At 51.6% G+C, this 14,750-nt stretch overlaps 1 protein-coding gene across 1 annotated transcript; it reads right to left on the reverse strand.

Annotated features, from left to right (window-relative positions):
* Positions 1 to 326: 326 nt before the first annotated feature.
* GLYCTK (glycerate kinase) lies at positions 327 to 14,615 on the reverse strand. Its single transcript, XM_058032011.1, has 5 exons — positions 14,537 to 14,615; positions 5,774 to 6,170; positions 5,256 to 5,407; positions 3,267 to 3,442; positions 327 to 2,657 (listed from the first exon to the last, which is right to left on the reverse strand). Exons 2-5 carry the CDS (start codon positions 6,061 to 6,063, stop codon positions 1,752 to 1,754), a joined length of 1,524 nt encoding a protein of 507 aa, XP_057887994.1. The 5' UTR covers positions 6,064 to 6,170; positions 14,537 to 14,615; the 3' UTR covers positions 327 to 1,751.
* Positions 14,616 to 14,750: the final 135 nt, after the last annotated feature.

Here is a 14,750-nt window from a genome sequence, read left to right on the forward strand (position 1 = left end):
GTGAGCAAGTTCAGGCATGTTACAAAAGACCTTCAGACTCTGAGGACAAATGAGATGCATGGATGAGTTTAAACCACCGGGCAAGAGTGGGGTTTTGAAATTCCCATGGTTGTGCCTTATTCTGAGCCTGGGCTGTAGCCCAGAATGTCCAGCTGCCAGCCTGGCATCGTCAGCAGGCCCCACGATGGTCCTGCTGATATCCCTACTTGTTAGGTACTGGCTTCAAAACCAAAATAGGAGGTTTTGCATCCTCCACAAAACCCCACCCTCTGATGCACCTTGAAGTGGGGTGCAGAACAAGTGACTGTTCAGTGAGACACCACAGGCTGTTGGCACAAGGGTGTATTTATGTCACGCGATGAGATCAGGCACACGGAGTAGGTCGGTCTGTCTGGAAAGAGTCTGAGTCAAGCGTGTCCTATTACATTAGAGCTGGATTTTCAAAGGAGCTCAGCTCCCACTTAGGCTCTGTAACAAACAGACGGATATTCAAAAGGAGTTGGACGTGCTGGGTCATACTGGCTGCTGAGCTAAAGCCCTTTGAATACCCAGCCAAACCGTCAGTGTGCCTGTTGCTGCAGGCAAAGCCCTCCTGAAATCCTGCCCCACTGTGAGCTCCCTGTCCTGGGAAACCGAGCTCATCTCTGCTCTCCCACATACCACACTGCAGTAGGTGACAAAAACGTGATAACCACAGCGTCCTCGTGCATGTGGGGGGAGCAGCTCCCTGTCAGAGCACAGCTCTGGCAGATCTGCCCTTTGATCAGCTCAGCAGTATGGGTCAGGAGAGCTGAGCACGAAGGTTTCCTTGTCTTTTGTTCTGTGGAATTAGCAGAGTTAATCAGAATGACAGCAACTTCTGCCTCAGTGCAGAGGAAAGGTCAGTGGCTCGGGCTGGATGCATGACAGTTTTCTACAGTTGGAAAACAACACCATGAAAGCTCATAGCATACATGCTGCTGGCATACAGGCTCTCCCAACAGGGACCAGCAGGGAAGATGTTGCTGTGGAGGGAAAGAGGCTGGAGGAGGACTCCACACAGCTGGCTTGTCACTGCGCTTCATTCATCCCCATCCTTACACTGTACAGGGAAGGTATGTTGTCCTCTTTGTCACTGTGCACTGCTTGTGCCACCCAGCCAGTATCAAGAACTTCTCTCTGCCAGTGTGCTTCTTAGCCACACTCCTGGCTGTGCATCCTGCTGGGCCTGGGGTCTCTGTCATCTCAGTACCCTGCTGTGGGAAGAGCTGCAGGGCACTGTGCTGGCTTGTGGAGCAGGTGCTGGGTGTCCCCTTCCCAGCACATCCCCCAGCAGCTCCATGCTTCATGTGAGCAGGCCTTGCTGTAATTTGCTCCAGTGGACCCCTAAAACCCCACTGCTGAGCTGCTCTTAGCTGGGGGCACTCTAAGTGCAACAGTGCAGCAAGGGCTCTCCGTGGTAGCTCTGCAAATGGCCTCAACTTCCCTACATCTCTTAAATTAACTATAGCTGGAGCAGTCACATGCCTTAAATCCAGTTTCTTTCTCTGTAATGTGACCCCTTACCTTCCTCTGATCCCACCAATTAGAAGTGCTTGTTTTTGCTGTGGACATTCACTCATGTGTCTACATAGTGGATTCTTTCTGTCAAAGACACTGGCAGCCTCAACAGTGAGCCCTAATTTAAGTAGTTTGCATTTGTCCACAGCATTGGTGCTCTCATTTACTCCTGCTCCTAACTAAGTGCATCTGGGTGTCTGCAGAGGGAGCTCTCATGATCTCTCCGTGGCTCTAATTAAAATGGCCTGGATGTCCATGACATTGGTGCCTGTCAAGCCTGTCACCAGGAGGTGATGCCCACCTTGGAACTGGCTGAAGAACGTGTAGGAGTCATTGTTCCTGAGAAAGGCCTCCACATCCAGGCCCTCCTGAAGTGCCTCAGCCACCAGCCCTGGGCTGCAGAAGGCTCCTGCTGCCTCCGTTGGCCCATCCTGCCCGTCTGTTCCCCCGCTGAGGAAGAGGATCTCACACCTCCCTTGGGGGCTGCTGGCTCCTGTGGCCTGGGCCTTGTGCAGCCCCAGCCCCACACGCAGGGCCAGCTCCTGGTTTCTCCCTCCCTTGCCTGTTCCTTGGAGCTGGACCGTGGTTTCTCCACCAGCCAGGATGCAGATTGGTCTGTCAGGCCCCAATCCTCTCAGGGCCTGTAGAAACTCCTCCAGGTGCAAGCCTGGGATCTGCAGCTCTGCTGCCAGCTGCAGGAGATTGCCCCTCAGCTCGTCCCCCAGGGGCCCTTCTGCGAGGCTGCTGAAGCCCAGGCAGAGCAGCTGGATCAGCTGGCAGTACAGGGTGGCAACACTGCCCACTTCCCCCTGCACTGCTGCACTCAGCACCAGGGCTGCATAGCCCAGGCCCTCAGCCTGGTGCCTGGCCTCCTCCAGAGCCAGCCTGTTGGAGCCAAGGATGATGTTGGAAACGTGGGAGTAGTTTTCTGGAGCGGTGGGCTTGGTGGGAGAGCTGGAGAGGACCATTTCCACTGACTTGGGCAGGCTGTGCAGCAGGTTGTATTTGGTGAGTATCTGGAGGCAGTCTTGGACACTGTGGGAGCTGGGAGCAGTGGGCCCACTCGCTATGATGTCCAGGGGGTCACCTATCACATCAGACAGGATGAGACTCACCACCTGTGGAAAGAAATGCCCACAGATTATTGCAGGAGGCAAAGACAGGTGACCACAAAAGAGCCCTGGCATAAGCACTGCTCTGAGTGCCATCCCCACATCAAAGCAGATGGAAACAGGGTAGGGCTTCACCCATTTTCAATTTATGGACCTGTGAGTGTCACCTTGCCCTTCTCAAACCCACAGATTTACAGTCCCCTTTGAAGCTGGACTATCATGCTGGAAGATGTAACCTGTGACACTGCAGTTGTCAGGCCCAACCTAGTGTGGGTTCAGCAATGGGACATGCTGAGAACAGCCCCCAGGGGAGCCAAGGGTCAGGGCCAGCCTTGAAAGTACTGTGCTGAAGCACCAACACTTGGAAGTGCCTGCTGGCTGTGGGCTGGGGTCTGCATGATGGGATGGCTGATGTTTCCCAAGTCTGAATTCCCACTCTCCCAGCTCTGTCTCCCTGAGAGTTTCTGTCCAAAGTGAAATCTCAGCCAGAGAGCCCCAAAGCAGTGTGCAAAGCTGTTCACTCAGTATGGACAAAAACCTGGCAAGCTGATTTAAACCAGTGTTTTGAGGGTAGATGGGAGATGTCTGGGCAGACAGGGGCTTTCCCTTGGTTACCTGAGCAGGATGTGCCAGCTGGGCCAGCCCTCCACCCTTCAGCACGGACAGAGTCTTCCGGACAATGTTCAGCTCCTGTATGGCAGCTCCTCGGGAAGCCAACAGCTTTGTGAGCTTCTCCTTCTCCTCCAGGAGGATGGGAGGGATGGGAGCAGGCAGGAGGGCAGATCCACCCCCTAGGACGCAGAAGAGATGGCAAGGACATCAGGATAGCAGGAGAAGGAGGACAAAGGAGAGCAAGGCTTTAGCCTTTTCTCTTCCCTCACCGGTGTCTGGAGGGAAGGCAGAGGTGACTGGGGACCTAAGCTAACACCTCTGGGGAATTCAGTCATCTTCAGTGGTGGGTTTGAATCCTGCTGTGCTGCACTCTCTGCAGGCAGCTACACTTCACCCAGGCAGTGTGAGCCTGGCTGCATGGGGGCACCACAGGCCTGCAGTGTGGTGGGGGTGACAGAAGAGGGACAGCACCCACCCTCACCTCTGCACTGGGCTGCAGCTGGCTCCTCACACTGATACTGAGGGGTCACCTGGGTGTGTGAGCAGGGAGCCATGGCCTCCATGGATCACACAGCAGCCAGTGCTGCCCACATGGGGACACTGCCTGCTGTGGTGGCTCCATTTATTCAGGACAGTGTGTAAAAACACTGGCTAGGGATGCAGCAAGATTGGAAACTGCTGAACTGCACTCATCCAGGCCTGGGAGGAGAGAAAAGGGGGGACAGTATTGCAAAGGACAAAGCACACACTGAGTCCAGGGTGATAGCTTCACTGCTGGGAATTCTGTCTGACACAAGCAGGCACTGGAAATGTGGAAAAGAAGGAAAGGTTCTAATGGAAAAGTGGAATGGATTGAAAATACAGAGGAGGAAAGAGCAAGGTCTGTGCACAGAGTGAACGTGCACAGAAGTACAGCTGAATGCTACTGTCAAAATGCAAAGCCTGCTCAGAGGTTTGAGACAAATCAGCATCAATAAAACATGATGAGCAAGAAAAACAAATGCAAATGCCTGTGTTTCAGTCAATAGCCAGGGATCTAGCTGAGAGGCAGGAGCAGTTGGGGACCGGCTGCTGTGTGGGAGTGCACATGCACAGGGAGTCACAGCCACGGGGAGATCCTGCACAGGCTCCCTGAAGGGCTGAGGAGTCTCTTGGAGATCCCTGGAGCCAGAAGACAGGAGGAAGCCCAGGGGAATCCCCAGAAAGCACAGCCAGCTTCCAGTCACTTGGGTGTTTGCCTAATGGCACTGCTCTCTCTGTACTGGATCAGGCTGCAGCATCCACAGGGGAATAAACACTGAGCAGAGGAGAACAAGGCCTTTCTGCAGAGCTGCTCCAAGCCCCTGCATGCTTCTGCCACTGAGCTCAGGATGAGGTGATGTCACTGCATCCCTCTGATGCATCTTCTTGCACAGCCCTGGATCTGGGGACAGCCTGGGGGCCACCAGCCAGGCCCTGGGGGTGTGCAGGGCTGCCCCTGCAAGGCATGCAGCTTACTGTGTGCTACCTGGAGGCCTCATTTCCACTAGCTGAGAAGGAGCCAAGCCCTGGGAAAAGTCAGTCCCAGAGCTCAGCTTTCAGACTCACGCTCCTGCACAAAGGCTGAGCATGCAAATCTACCAAGTGCTTGCTTCTCCAAGTCTGCGTCCCCAAAGGTAAGGAGGGGGCAGGAAGAAAGTGTCTCCTTGCCAAGAGGTGGGAACAGCTGCCAGGCTGTGCCCAGAGGTGCCACTTCACTGTGGTGGCACAGCTGCAGGACCCAGCCTCTGCAGCTCAGCCTCTTTCCAGTGCTGGGAGGCAGCAGCAGGAAGCCCTGTGCTCTCCCTGCTGCACGCCTGGAGGAAGGATGGCAGAAGGGAGAGGAAAAATCAGAGGTGCAAGTGTCTGTGCTGAAGGGGCTGGCACAGCACAGCACTCCCTTGCTGCAGGGTCAGGGGTGGGCAGGCAGCTGGGGGCCTCAGCAGATCCCACTCCCTGGGATCCCCACACTACCTGAGATGAGCACAAGGAGCAGGTCATCTGCAGTCAGCCCCTCAGCCAGCTCCTGGATGGCAACTGCTCCCTTCAGAGCCTCTGCATCTGGGAGGTTGTTCTTGGCACCTTCGATGACCTGGATTCTGCTGTGTGGCTTCAGCAGCATCTCCCTGGTGAGGTAAGAGAGGCAATTACAGCATGGATCTGTGCACCCACACAGGCAGCCAGGCTGTCACCTGCAGGTGCCTGGGGTTCCAGTGGCATACAGGGAGTGACCAGGACACAAGGCTTTTGCTGAGTGTCTCTTCCCCACAGCCAGAGGCAGCACACCCAGCACAAGAGGTGAGCTGCATTACTGGTGTCACTGGGATGTGATGGTGCTCGAAGATGAGAACAGTGGGGTGGATGGGGTGGGCAGCAAAGCAAGGGCAGCTCAGAAGGACTTAAGGTGTTCATAGCAATATCCCACAGAGAAAAATCTGGCAGCTTATACCCCTCCTCCCTGCTCCCCAAAACTGCCCAGAAACAGTCCTTACTGCATTCCTGCTCGCTGCAGGCTCTCCTGGATCCCCAGCGGCACATTGATAATGCCCCGAGTGAGGTGCTCTCCCAGGATCTCTTCTGCTGCTGCAGCCATCCCCAGAACAGCTTTTCCAAAACCCACCAGGTACAGGTGGTCCCTCTTCAGTGGAAAGGCCTGGCCCTTGACCAGCAGCTGAGGGCTCCCCTCTCCCTGGAGCTTCAGAGCCCTCCTCAGCATGGGAGCGGGGCGGACGGTGCCCAGGGCGCCGCGGAACAGGGACAGCGCGTGCTCGCGGAGGGACATGGGGCACAGGCTGCCAGGGCTGAGCCCCTCTGCCTTGTGGGGTGGCTTCTGCACTCCTGCCACCACTGGCAAGGCACCAAGGGCTGAAACAGCCAGCAGCCTCCGACCTGCAAGGGAAAGTGAACGCTTTTGCTAGTAGAAGAGACGGGGCTGTCACTGAAAGAACAGAGAGGTCAAAACATGAACTGTGGAACTCTAGCTCCTGTTTCCCCTAGATTAAGGTGTCATACAAGCAGCATTTTCTAACTTTTCCCCAGGCAGGAGGAAGGGAAGGACAGTGTCACATTCAAACTATCTGTCAGCTTGTGATTCCCCTGCAATCTCATCACCTCCTGCAGGGAAGGTGAGCTCTGCCAGCCAGCTCCTCCATCACTGTAGATTTGCCACTGGCAAGCCATCATTTCTATTTGCTTAGCGTTTGACACCTTTCCAAACGGTGGAAGCTGCTCTCTGTCCAGGAGAGAGCAGGGCATCTGGGTGGAACAGCTTTTCACTACATTAACTCCCTTCCCCATGCCAGCCAAATGCTGATGTCACCCTCTGGCTGTGCATTGCCCCATGTGTCCCTGCAGCATCAGACACGGACTGAGGAGAAACAGCAGCCTTGCTGGCTGCCTCATCCCTTGCTGCTGGTGGCCACAGAGAGACCAGTAATGAGGTTTCCTCACCAAACAACAAATTAACACAAGGCTTAATTTACCTTTCTCTTTTACTCCTCATTATCCATTAAAATCACATTTAGAGCCCAAATAAGACTTCATATCCAGGCAAAGTGTCTGTGAAAGCCGTGTCTGTGAAAGCTCATTTGAGCTGCTCTCCACTGAGCATTAGCATTATCTGCAACAGATCTGTGCATGGACCAAAAAATCTCAGCTGCTCAAGGGCAGATACTTGTCTTGACAGAGGAAAGGTGGCCCCTGCCGGCACACACACATCTATTCCCTCCCAGCATTTCTCCTTCCTCCTGTTAACTGGCAGCAAGTTCACTGCTGGTTTCTGAGGATCAAAGATCCTTGTGATCTGCATCTCTCCTGCTCATGGCATTTAAGGCAGGGTGCCAGGAGGCTGAAGCAGCCAGGGCAACACACTTGATCACAGACCCATTGAAATTCCCTGAGAGAGAGTTAATCCTCTCTCAAGTAAATGGATGTGTTTTGTGCAAGGGCTTCTTTTAGGAGAGCTCAGGAGTCCAGAGGTCTCTTTGTCCTGACACTCCCTAGCATTGCAAGGTGTTAATCATTAAGCTGGACAAGCTTTTCAACAGCTCCTCTGGGTCTAAATCTGTCTTATTTTGCTGCAGGGACCCAAAAGATCTACAGAGAAAACCTCTACACACCTTCTCAGGCATTGAAACTTGGGAACACTCTGAAATATTGGGACAAGGGACTTGTAGGTAAGGCTATAAAGAGAATCAAAAGTTTGTCAGAGAAAGAACCCCAAGAATCACTGACGTGGGGAAAGACCCTTAAGAACAAGGATAGTAGTAAACGATTCATTGCTTAGGGAACAGATTTTAAAGCCAAGGCAGATTAACTTCCTATGTGTACTCCCTTTAGGTGCTGTCAGGACTGGCTTTTCAACCACGAGGAGACAGGAGAACAAAAGACAGGGTGCCCTGACCACTTTGTTACTAGACTTAAACTTCATGGCAGCAGTTGAAACCACTGACCCCACTTCAGTGAGGGCCAGAGTAACTGAGGGCCGCAGTGAGGTCAGCCCTGCACCTCTCAGGAACTGAGATAAGCATCTCTGCTCCCAGCAGGGCTCTGATTCACCTGGCCCCGGGCACTGTGCAATCAGAGGAAGGTGCTACAAAGCAGAGGTGCATCACACATCACACCCCAGGTCACCTCGTCTGAGCTGCAATACAGGGTTTGCAGGAAAGGCTGGAGAAGAAAAGCTTAAAGGGAGGCAGGGGAGTTGAAGAAAATAAAGCCCCAAAGTTTTTAACAGGCTTTGTCTCTGCCTTGATGTCTCTGCCCGCCGCTGACCCTGAAGCCCGGGGAAATTGAGCACCAGCAGACCTGCAGGGGAAATTGAGCACCAGCAGACCTGCAGCCGTGGCTCTGTCACACGTGCCCTCCTGGCAGCTCCAGCTCCAGACACCACACAGCAGGCAGGAGTTCTTTAAAGGCAGTCCTCTCCTACTGGAGGTGGAAAAACTAAATGTCAGCTTAATTCATCTGGCACTTGTGTACATACTGCTAATGCTTACTCTGGAAAGCATTTCAGTACAATAGCAGGCATGTAATCTGTTTTCTGCACTCTGAACTCAGATTATATTTTAACCATCGAGGCCTGATCCAGAGCCTGTGGGAGCCAGCAAGTGCCTTTCTATTGCACCTCAGGATTTTGGGGTTCACTGCCTGGCACTGATCTCAGAGCACAGGTGTAAAGGCAGAGTAAATACAGGGTAAAACCCCCTAGTGCTCTGAGGTTATCCAACTTTAAGCCAGTGCAACAGAGAGCTGAATTTGGCACAGATCCATTTGCTTTGGATGTCTCAGTGTGTGACTCTGCTCCTTGTCAGCTCTGATTAGACACACAGGCTCACTGGAGACTCCCCTTGGAATGGGGGTGCTGCTAATGATACCACAAATCCCTTTTTATGTAATTTATTTATACAGTCTCAGGCACTGGGTACTAAATGTCATCAGGGAACAGCTATAAATCAGTGCTATGGAATCCACTGTAGATATTAACAAAAAATAAAACTCCTACTCATTTTACTAAGGCTTTAAAAACAAGATCAAGAGAACTGAATATCACCCCAAAACACAGGCAGTAGTGGAAAGAAAAATAACCCAAATGGCAGCTCTCATGCTCCCTCCCCAGATGGTGGGTTTAGAAGTGGTGTAATTGCCTGTTAACTGCTACATATTGCACGAGGGGAAATGACACCCTCACATCCCTGCCTTTTCCTCTTCCCACTGCTGGCTGTGAGGAATCTGGGCTGGGAGAAGGGGCTGATGATGTGACTCATATTACTTCATGCACTAATCTTAGTTCCCCAGTTTCTCAGGAAAATCACCTAAGGATGAATGAGCCCTCTTCTGTATGGATATAAGGTGACAAGCTATAGGCACAAGTGAGGTTCAGGTTTCACACCTTCCCTTTGTCCCTGGTTGGGATAATGTGGAGCTGGGATATATTCTTTTGAAAAGTTTTCTGTAAGTTTGCACTAAGCTTAGGATGAAAATGATGCTAAGAATTGCCTGTTCCAAAGAGAGCTGGAGGATTGTAAGGGGTTTAGATTAATCCCCTTTAAATGAAAACTTCCTCAGCTTTCATTCATGAATAATCTACGCACTTATAATAATCTACACACACCATTATAAGCCCTTTCTTCAGAGGGCTCCTCCTAAGCCTGTAGAAATTTCCACTGTTAGCTCTCTCACCAAAATGCAGCAAAACCCCAGCTTCTCATTTTCACCTTCTCTGGGAAAGAGGCAGGGGAAGGAGCTGGACTGTGATAAAATACAGGCAAAATGCTCGTTTGCATTACCTTTCATTAACTTTTTAATTAAAGCAATTCTGCAGGCAAGGAGCCAAAGTCAGAGGGAGACAGAAAGAATCCAGCAGTAGGGGCAGAAATGTGGTAAAGCTGCCAAGTAAATTGGATGGTGGCAAGAGACCAAAAGCATGGACATAGCAGGGCAGAGTCTGAGCCATAAACTTGGAGGCACACTGGGGAAGAAAACAGTGAACAAATGAGCTGGCCATGCCCATGCAGTGAGAAAAATGAGCCAGCACCTCACTCCATGGCAGGTACTTGAAAGCTAGAAAAATACTCCTTTACTCCCTTCTAGGGGCAAGTCTGCCATCACTGGGCAGAGCTGAGCTGTTCCAGCTGCTGTGGTTGGAGGTTTGTTCAAGGATTTGCATCTTGGGCTTGTGGTTTTTTTGAACTTGGGGCAATTGAGCTTATTGCAGGCCAACCCAACCACACAGACATCCTGAGCATTTCAGGTGCTGTGAGATCAGAGGATGCTGTGCCAGAATACATGATTTAACTGAGAACAGGGACCTAAGTTACTTTAGTTTCAACGCTGTCAGGATACCTCTGGATTTCCTCCAGGACTGGTGGCTGGCACACCTTCTACAGGGTCAGCTTCAAAATCCCCGAGGGGCTAGGAAAATATTTGAGATAGCACTGGATCAAACCCCAGTTGCTGGAGGATAATTTTGAGCTCAAGCTCTAAGAGACAGATTACAGCAGTAAACTCCCAGACACAGCAAGTTTTAGCAGTGTCTCTTGTTCCTCGTTTTTCTTGCTGCGTGACTTTTTCCTGGCCTCTCAGCATGTAAATTACTGACAGGCTCACCAAGGCTCCCTGCTGCAATTCCTCCTGCATCACCAGGGGAATTTACCTATGAAGTACAACAAAGTGGAGATTTTACTGCCTTAAACTCCCCTGTTCCCACTTACTGACACATCTCCTCTATCATTTGATATATCAACTTTAATTCGCCTGGTGAGCCCTGCTCAAACCCAAGCTTGCTGCTCCACATGGTCCCAAAAGCATTACAAGAAAATTTTCCAGGAGATGCACTAAACCCAGGAGGGAAACAACGCACTGAAGGCTTGTTCCAAGTCACTATTCTGGGAGGATTAGATGGGGGATTTTTCAAGACTAATCTCTTTAAATGAAAATTTCAGAATTTGATTAATTTTTTAATCTGCACATGGATTTGCATAAAATTACTGCACGGCCTCATTCACATCTGGCAAAAGAGAAGATGTCTGCAGCAAGGATGGGCAGCTATGAAGGGTCCAGTGCACGAGTGGGTGTGCAGGGACAGGGTGAGGGGCCCTTTGCCCCCTCTCACTGCATCCATAAGTGGGAAAGAGTATCAGGGTGGTCAGCAGCAGTATGATGAGACCAGAGGGTTTGCCAGGCAGGCAAGGGAGAAAGTAGGATGGAGCCTGGATACCTTTGTTTGAAGAATATGCTGAGCTCTGGGAAAGCCAGGAGTCCTAGTTTCCAGTACATGGCTCTCTATATGTTGCTCGGAAAAGAAATATGTTGCTCTCATGACTGATTTACTCACCAGGAAAGTGTCAGCAGGGTCTCTCTGCCTTTGATGGGGAATGTGGCTTAAGGCCAAACACAGGGAAGATAAGTGTTCTATTCAGCATTTTATATATATAGATCAGTATCATTAGCAAAAAAAAATTAACTGGATTTGACATATGCATCTTACTAGCTTTTCTAGGTCACACTCCCTTCACTCCCTATATACCTTTTGGAAATGATTTTCCCATGCTCTGGGGATTGCAAGGAAGAAAAATTTTTCACTAAAAATTCTTCTGTAGCTCAACACAGAACACTACTACCCTGAAGCCAAGCCCATGCCAAGTTTACTTCCTTTCATGCTGTAATTTCTCAAGCTCCCTATTCTGAGTCAACTTGCCATCAAAGATGAGAGTCATTTAAAATCCAGGGAAGGATCACAGTATTCTAGAGAAGATGAAAAGCTGCGAGCCTTGAGGACTGGAATAGTAGAAAGGGGTTGAAATTCAGTGCTGCGAAATACAAGGTCATGGTCTTTGGGATTAATAGCAGAAAATTATGAGCTCCTCAGCTGGAAATAACATAAGAGGAGAAAGAGCCAGGAATCTTAATCAGTCACAGGATGACAATTACAGCTGCCCTCTGGGCTGAGACAAGAGGCTGTGGGGAAGGTGGAAAGCAGCAGATGTGAACTGCTTGGACTTTGCTGAGGTTTTTGACATCATTCAGTGAGCACGCTGGAGGGTGGGCTGGGCAATCCCAGCTGGACACCAGCCTGACCAGGGGCTCAGAGGGCAGAAAGCATGGCTCGGGCTCCAGCTGACAGCTGGTCATCAGCAGGGGCTCTGCTGGTGCTTGTGCTGCCCCACAGCTTCATTAGGGACCCAGGGAGCAGCACAGAGTTTGGGGAACTGCTGATGGAGGCACCTTCCAGAGGAACTGGGATAAACTCAAGGTCGGGGCCCACAGAAGCCTCAGGGCCCTCAGCAGGGAGAAGTGTGAATTTTTGCTGCTGAGCAAGCACAAGTGCCTGTATTGTGCAGGTTCCATGGTATCTAATACAGAAATGCATAGGCAGAATAACTGCATTTGATCGATATTACTCAAGCAGCAATTAAACGTTTTTTCCATTAACTAATTTTGCAGGGGCATTATCCATAATTCCTACTTAATATGACATTTTTCTAGGAGATCCAATTATCCTGCCAGCTAAATTCCAGCTTGGTATAAACTGACAAACTAAGTTCCAACGATTAGGAAGAAAGGCAGAAGAATAAAAAGGAAGTGACAAAATATCAAATCAACAACCCACGGTGTTATACAACTCTAAAACTTAGCTAAGTATTGTAGGTGTTTTGAAGTAAATTGTCTTATGATGTTATTGGTGAGTCACCTCCGGGCCTGCAGGAGATAATCCAGGCTCTGATCCTGCAATTTAGAGTGTGCAGGAGGCACGACATTCCCAGCTTTTCTAAACCCTCTTATCACAGGAAAATAAATCAGTTGTGGGTATTGAACTGGCCTAACAAAAGGGCAGCTGACCCCAGACCCTCGGGAGGAATGAGGGCATGTTCTGGTATCCCTGGGCTCCCCTGTGAAAGTCTTGACTTTGTTTCAAAGTAAAAAAGGTAAATCATTCTGAGAGCCAAACCCACAGCAGTGTGAGAGGATGAGATCTTCAAACATGTAAGTGGGAGCTCCAGCAAGCAAACAGCGAGGACAAGGACTCTGAGAAAAGAAACAATTCACTAATCAGACAAAAATAAATGCACACAAAATAATTGAGCCCATTTGAAGGACGTGCAGAGCTTTAACAGTCCTTGGACTTGCTGAGGTTTGACCACAGGAGGGCAACAGGATCCAAAAGCAAAATCAAACTCTATTCTGGACACCTTGAGAGGAAATGCAATTAACGTTCAGGAAGGCATCTACAGTTCTTTTTTTTCTTTTGATTGTGTTTCTGGGGGATCAAAGTGACAAGATTTGCTGGTTTCTAAATTTAAAATAGCAGCAAACTTCGTGGGGTGAAATTTTCACAGCTACTCATAGTCCAAGAGCAGCTTTTTAAGGTAAAAAATACACTAAAACATGCACACTGAGCCTGTCATCAGGATTTGATAGAAAAAAAGCAGTTCCAAGGTGTGTGTACTGGAGCAGCATCCTCAAAAGCCACGGTGTGTTTCTCAAAGGCTTAAGTGTGTGCTGCCCACCTTTACCTGAGAGCCCACGTGGTGTAGGAGCACGGTGCTACAGCTGTGGTGTTGCTGTAATATTGCCAACAAGTTTTTAGAGGAATAAAGATTACTGGGAAATAAAAATGTGCTGACTGCTGGGCTGAGAGTGGGAGGGGAAGGGTGAGAAAGTGTTCACAGTGTGTTTCAAAGGAGAGGGAGCTGACTGACACTCCCTGGCCACCTGGGCTGCCCTGAGGCTGTTCCTGCCGCTCCCTAGTCTGACGCTGGGCTGCCCTGAGGCTCTTCCTGCCGGGCTCTGCCGAGATGCCGGCACAGCACAAAATCCCCTGTGTTGGAAAAGAACCCCGAGACACCGAGTCCAACCTATGGCCCGGCACCACCGTGCCACCCTGACCCCATATGGCCACAGCCAGCCTTTCCTGGAACACCTCCCTGGACAGTGACCCCACATCTCCCCGTGCAGCCCATCCCAGCGTCTAAGCACCCTTCCTGTGAAGAAATTCTTCCTGATGTCCAACCTAAACCTCTCCTGGCACAGATTGAGGCGGTGTCCTCTCATCCTGTCATTGGTTAGCTGGCCAAGCCCCACCGGGCTACAACCTCCTTTGGGGAAGTTGTAGAGAATATAAGGTCACCCCTGAGCCTCCTTTTCTCCAGGGTAAGCACCCACAGCTCTTCAGCTGCTCCTCACATGATGGTGCTCCACACCCTTTCCCAGCTCTACTGCCCTTCTCTGGACATGCTCCAATATTTCAATGTGCTTCCTGAACGGAGGGGCCCAGAACTGCACACTGCACTCAAAGAGTGCCCTCGCCAGTGCCCAGGACAGGGAGACAATCACTGCCCTGCTCCTGCTGGCCACACTATGGCTGGTACAGGCCAGGCGCCACTGACCCTCTAGACCACCCGGGCACGCCCGGGCTCACGTTCAGCCGGCTGCCGACCGGTGCGTTTCTCTCTAGTTTCCACTGGAAACCCCGTAAGACGCCTCAAATCAACATCACACGGGGACACCCCGCACAGGGCGCGGCCGTCCCGCGCTCCCCGGGCCCCTCACGGCCCGCAGCCCGCCCTGCCCCGCACCGGAAGTCACGGCCTCCCCCAGGCGCGAGGCCATTGCCCGTTCTACGGGATGACGTCATGCCCTCAACCCGGCCCCCTACGCCTCAATCGGCACGGGCGGGTGGGTAAATAACGGATAACGAACCCCGGCCCCGCCACAGCCGCTCAACCATGACCATGCCCTGCGCCGCTCCTTCCCACCTCGGGCCCCGGGAGCGGCGGGGACGGTGGCAGATGCTGGCAATCGCGGCGGGCCGAGAGCGCGCGGGCCTCTCTGCTCTTCCTGCCACACTCAATATGGCCGCTGGCCACCCCGCCTTCCCCCGTCCCAGCAGCCCCCGCGCCCGCCCCCTCAGCACCCCCCGTTCCCAGCGTGTCCCGCGCGGCCCCGCCGGAGCCGCAAGATGGCGGACAC

Source organism: Melospiza georgiana, chromosome 11 (genome assembly GCF_028018845.1).
Source record: "Melospiza georgiana isolate bMelGeo1 chromosome 11, bMelGeo1.pri, whole genome shotgun sequence".
Classification (NCBI taxonomy): domain Eukaryota; kingdom Metazoa; phylum Chordata; class Aves; order Passeriformes; family Passerellidae; genus Melospiza; species Melospiza georgiana.

Bases quoted from the DNA above. Each gene is read 5' to 3' on its own strand.
- GLYCTK (XM_058032011.1), bottom strand. From the start codon at position 6,063: ATGTCCCTCCGCGAGCACGCGCTGTCCCTGTTCCGCGGCGCCCTGGGC. The intron at 3,443-5,255 runs GTAGTGTGGGGA...TCTGCGTCCTAG, and splicing joins GCTCCTTGTGCTCATCTCAG to GGGGTGGATCTGCCCTCCTG. The intron at 2,658-3,266 runs GTAACCAAGGGA...TTCTTTCCACAG, and splicing joins AGCTGGCACATCCTGCTCAG to GTGGTGAGTCTCATCCTGTC.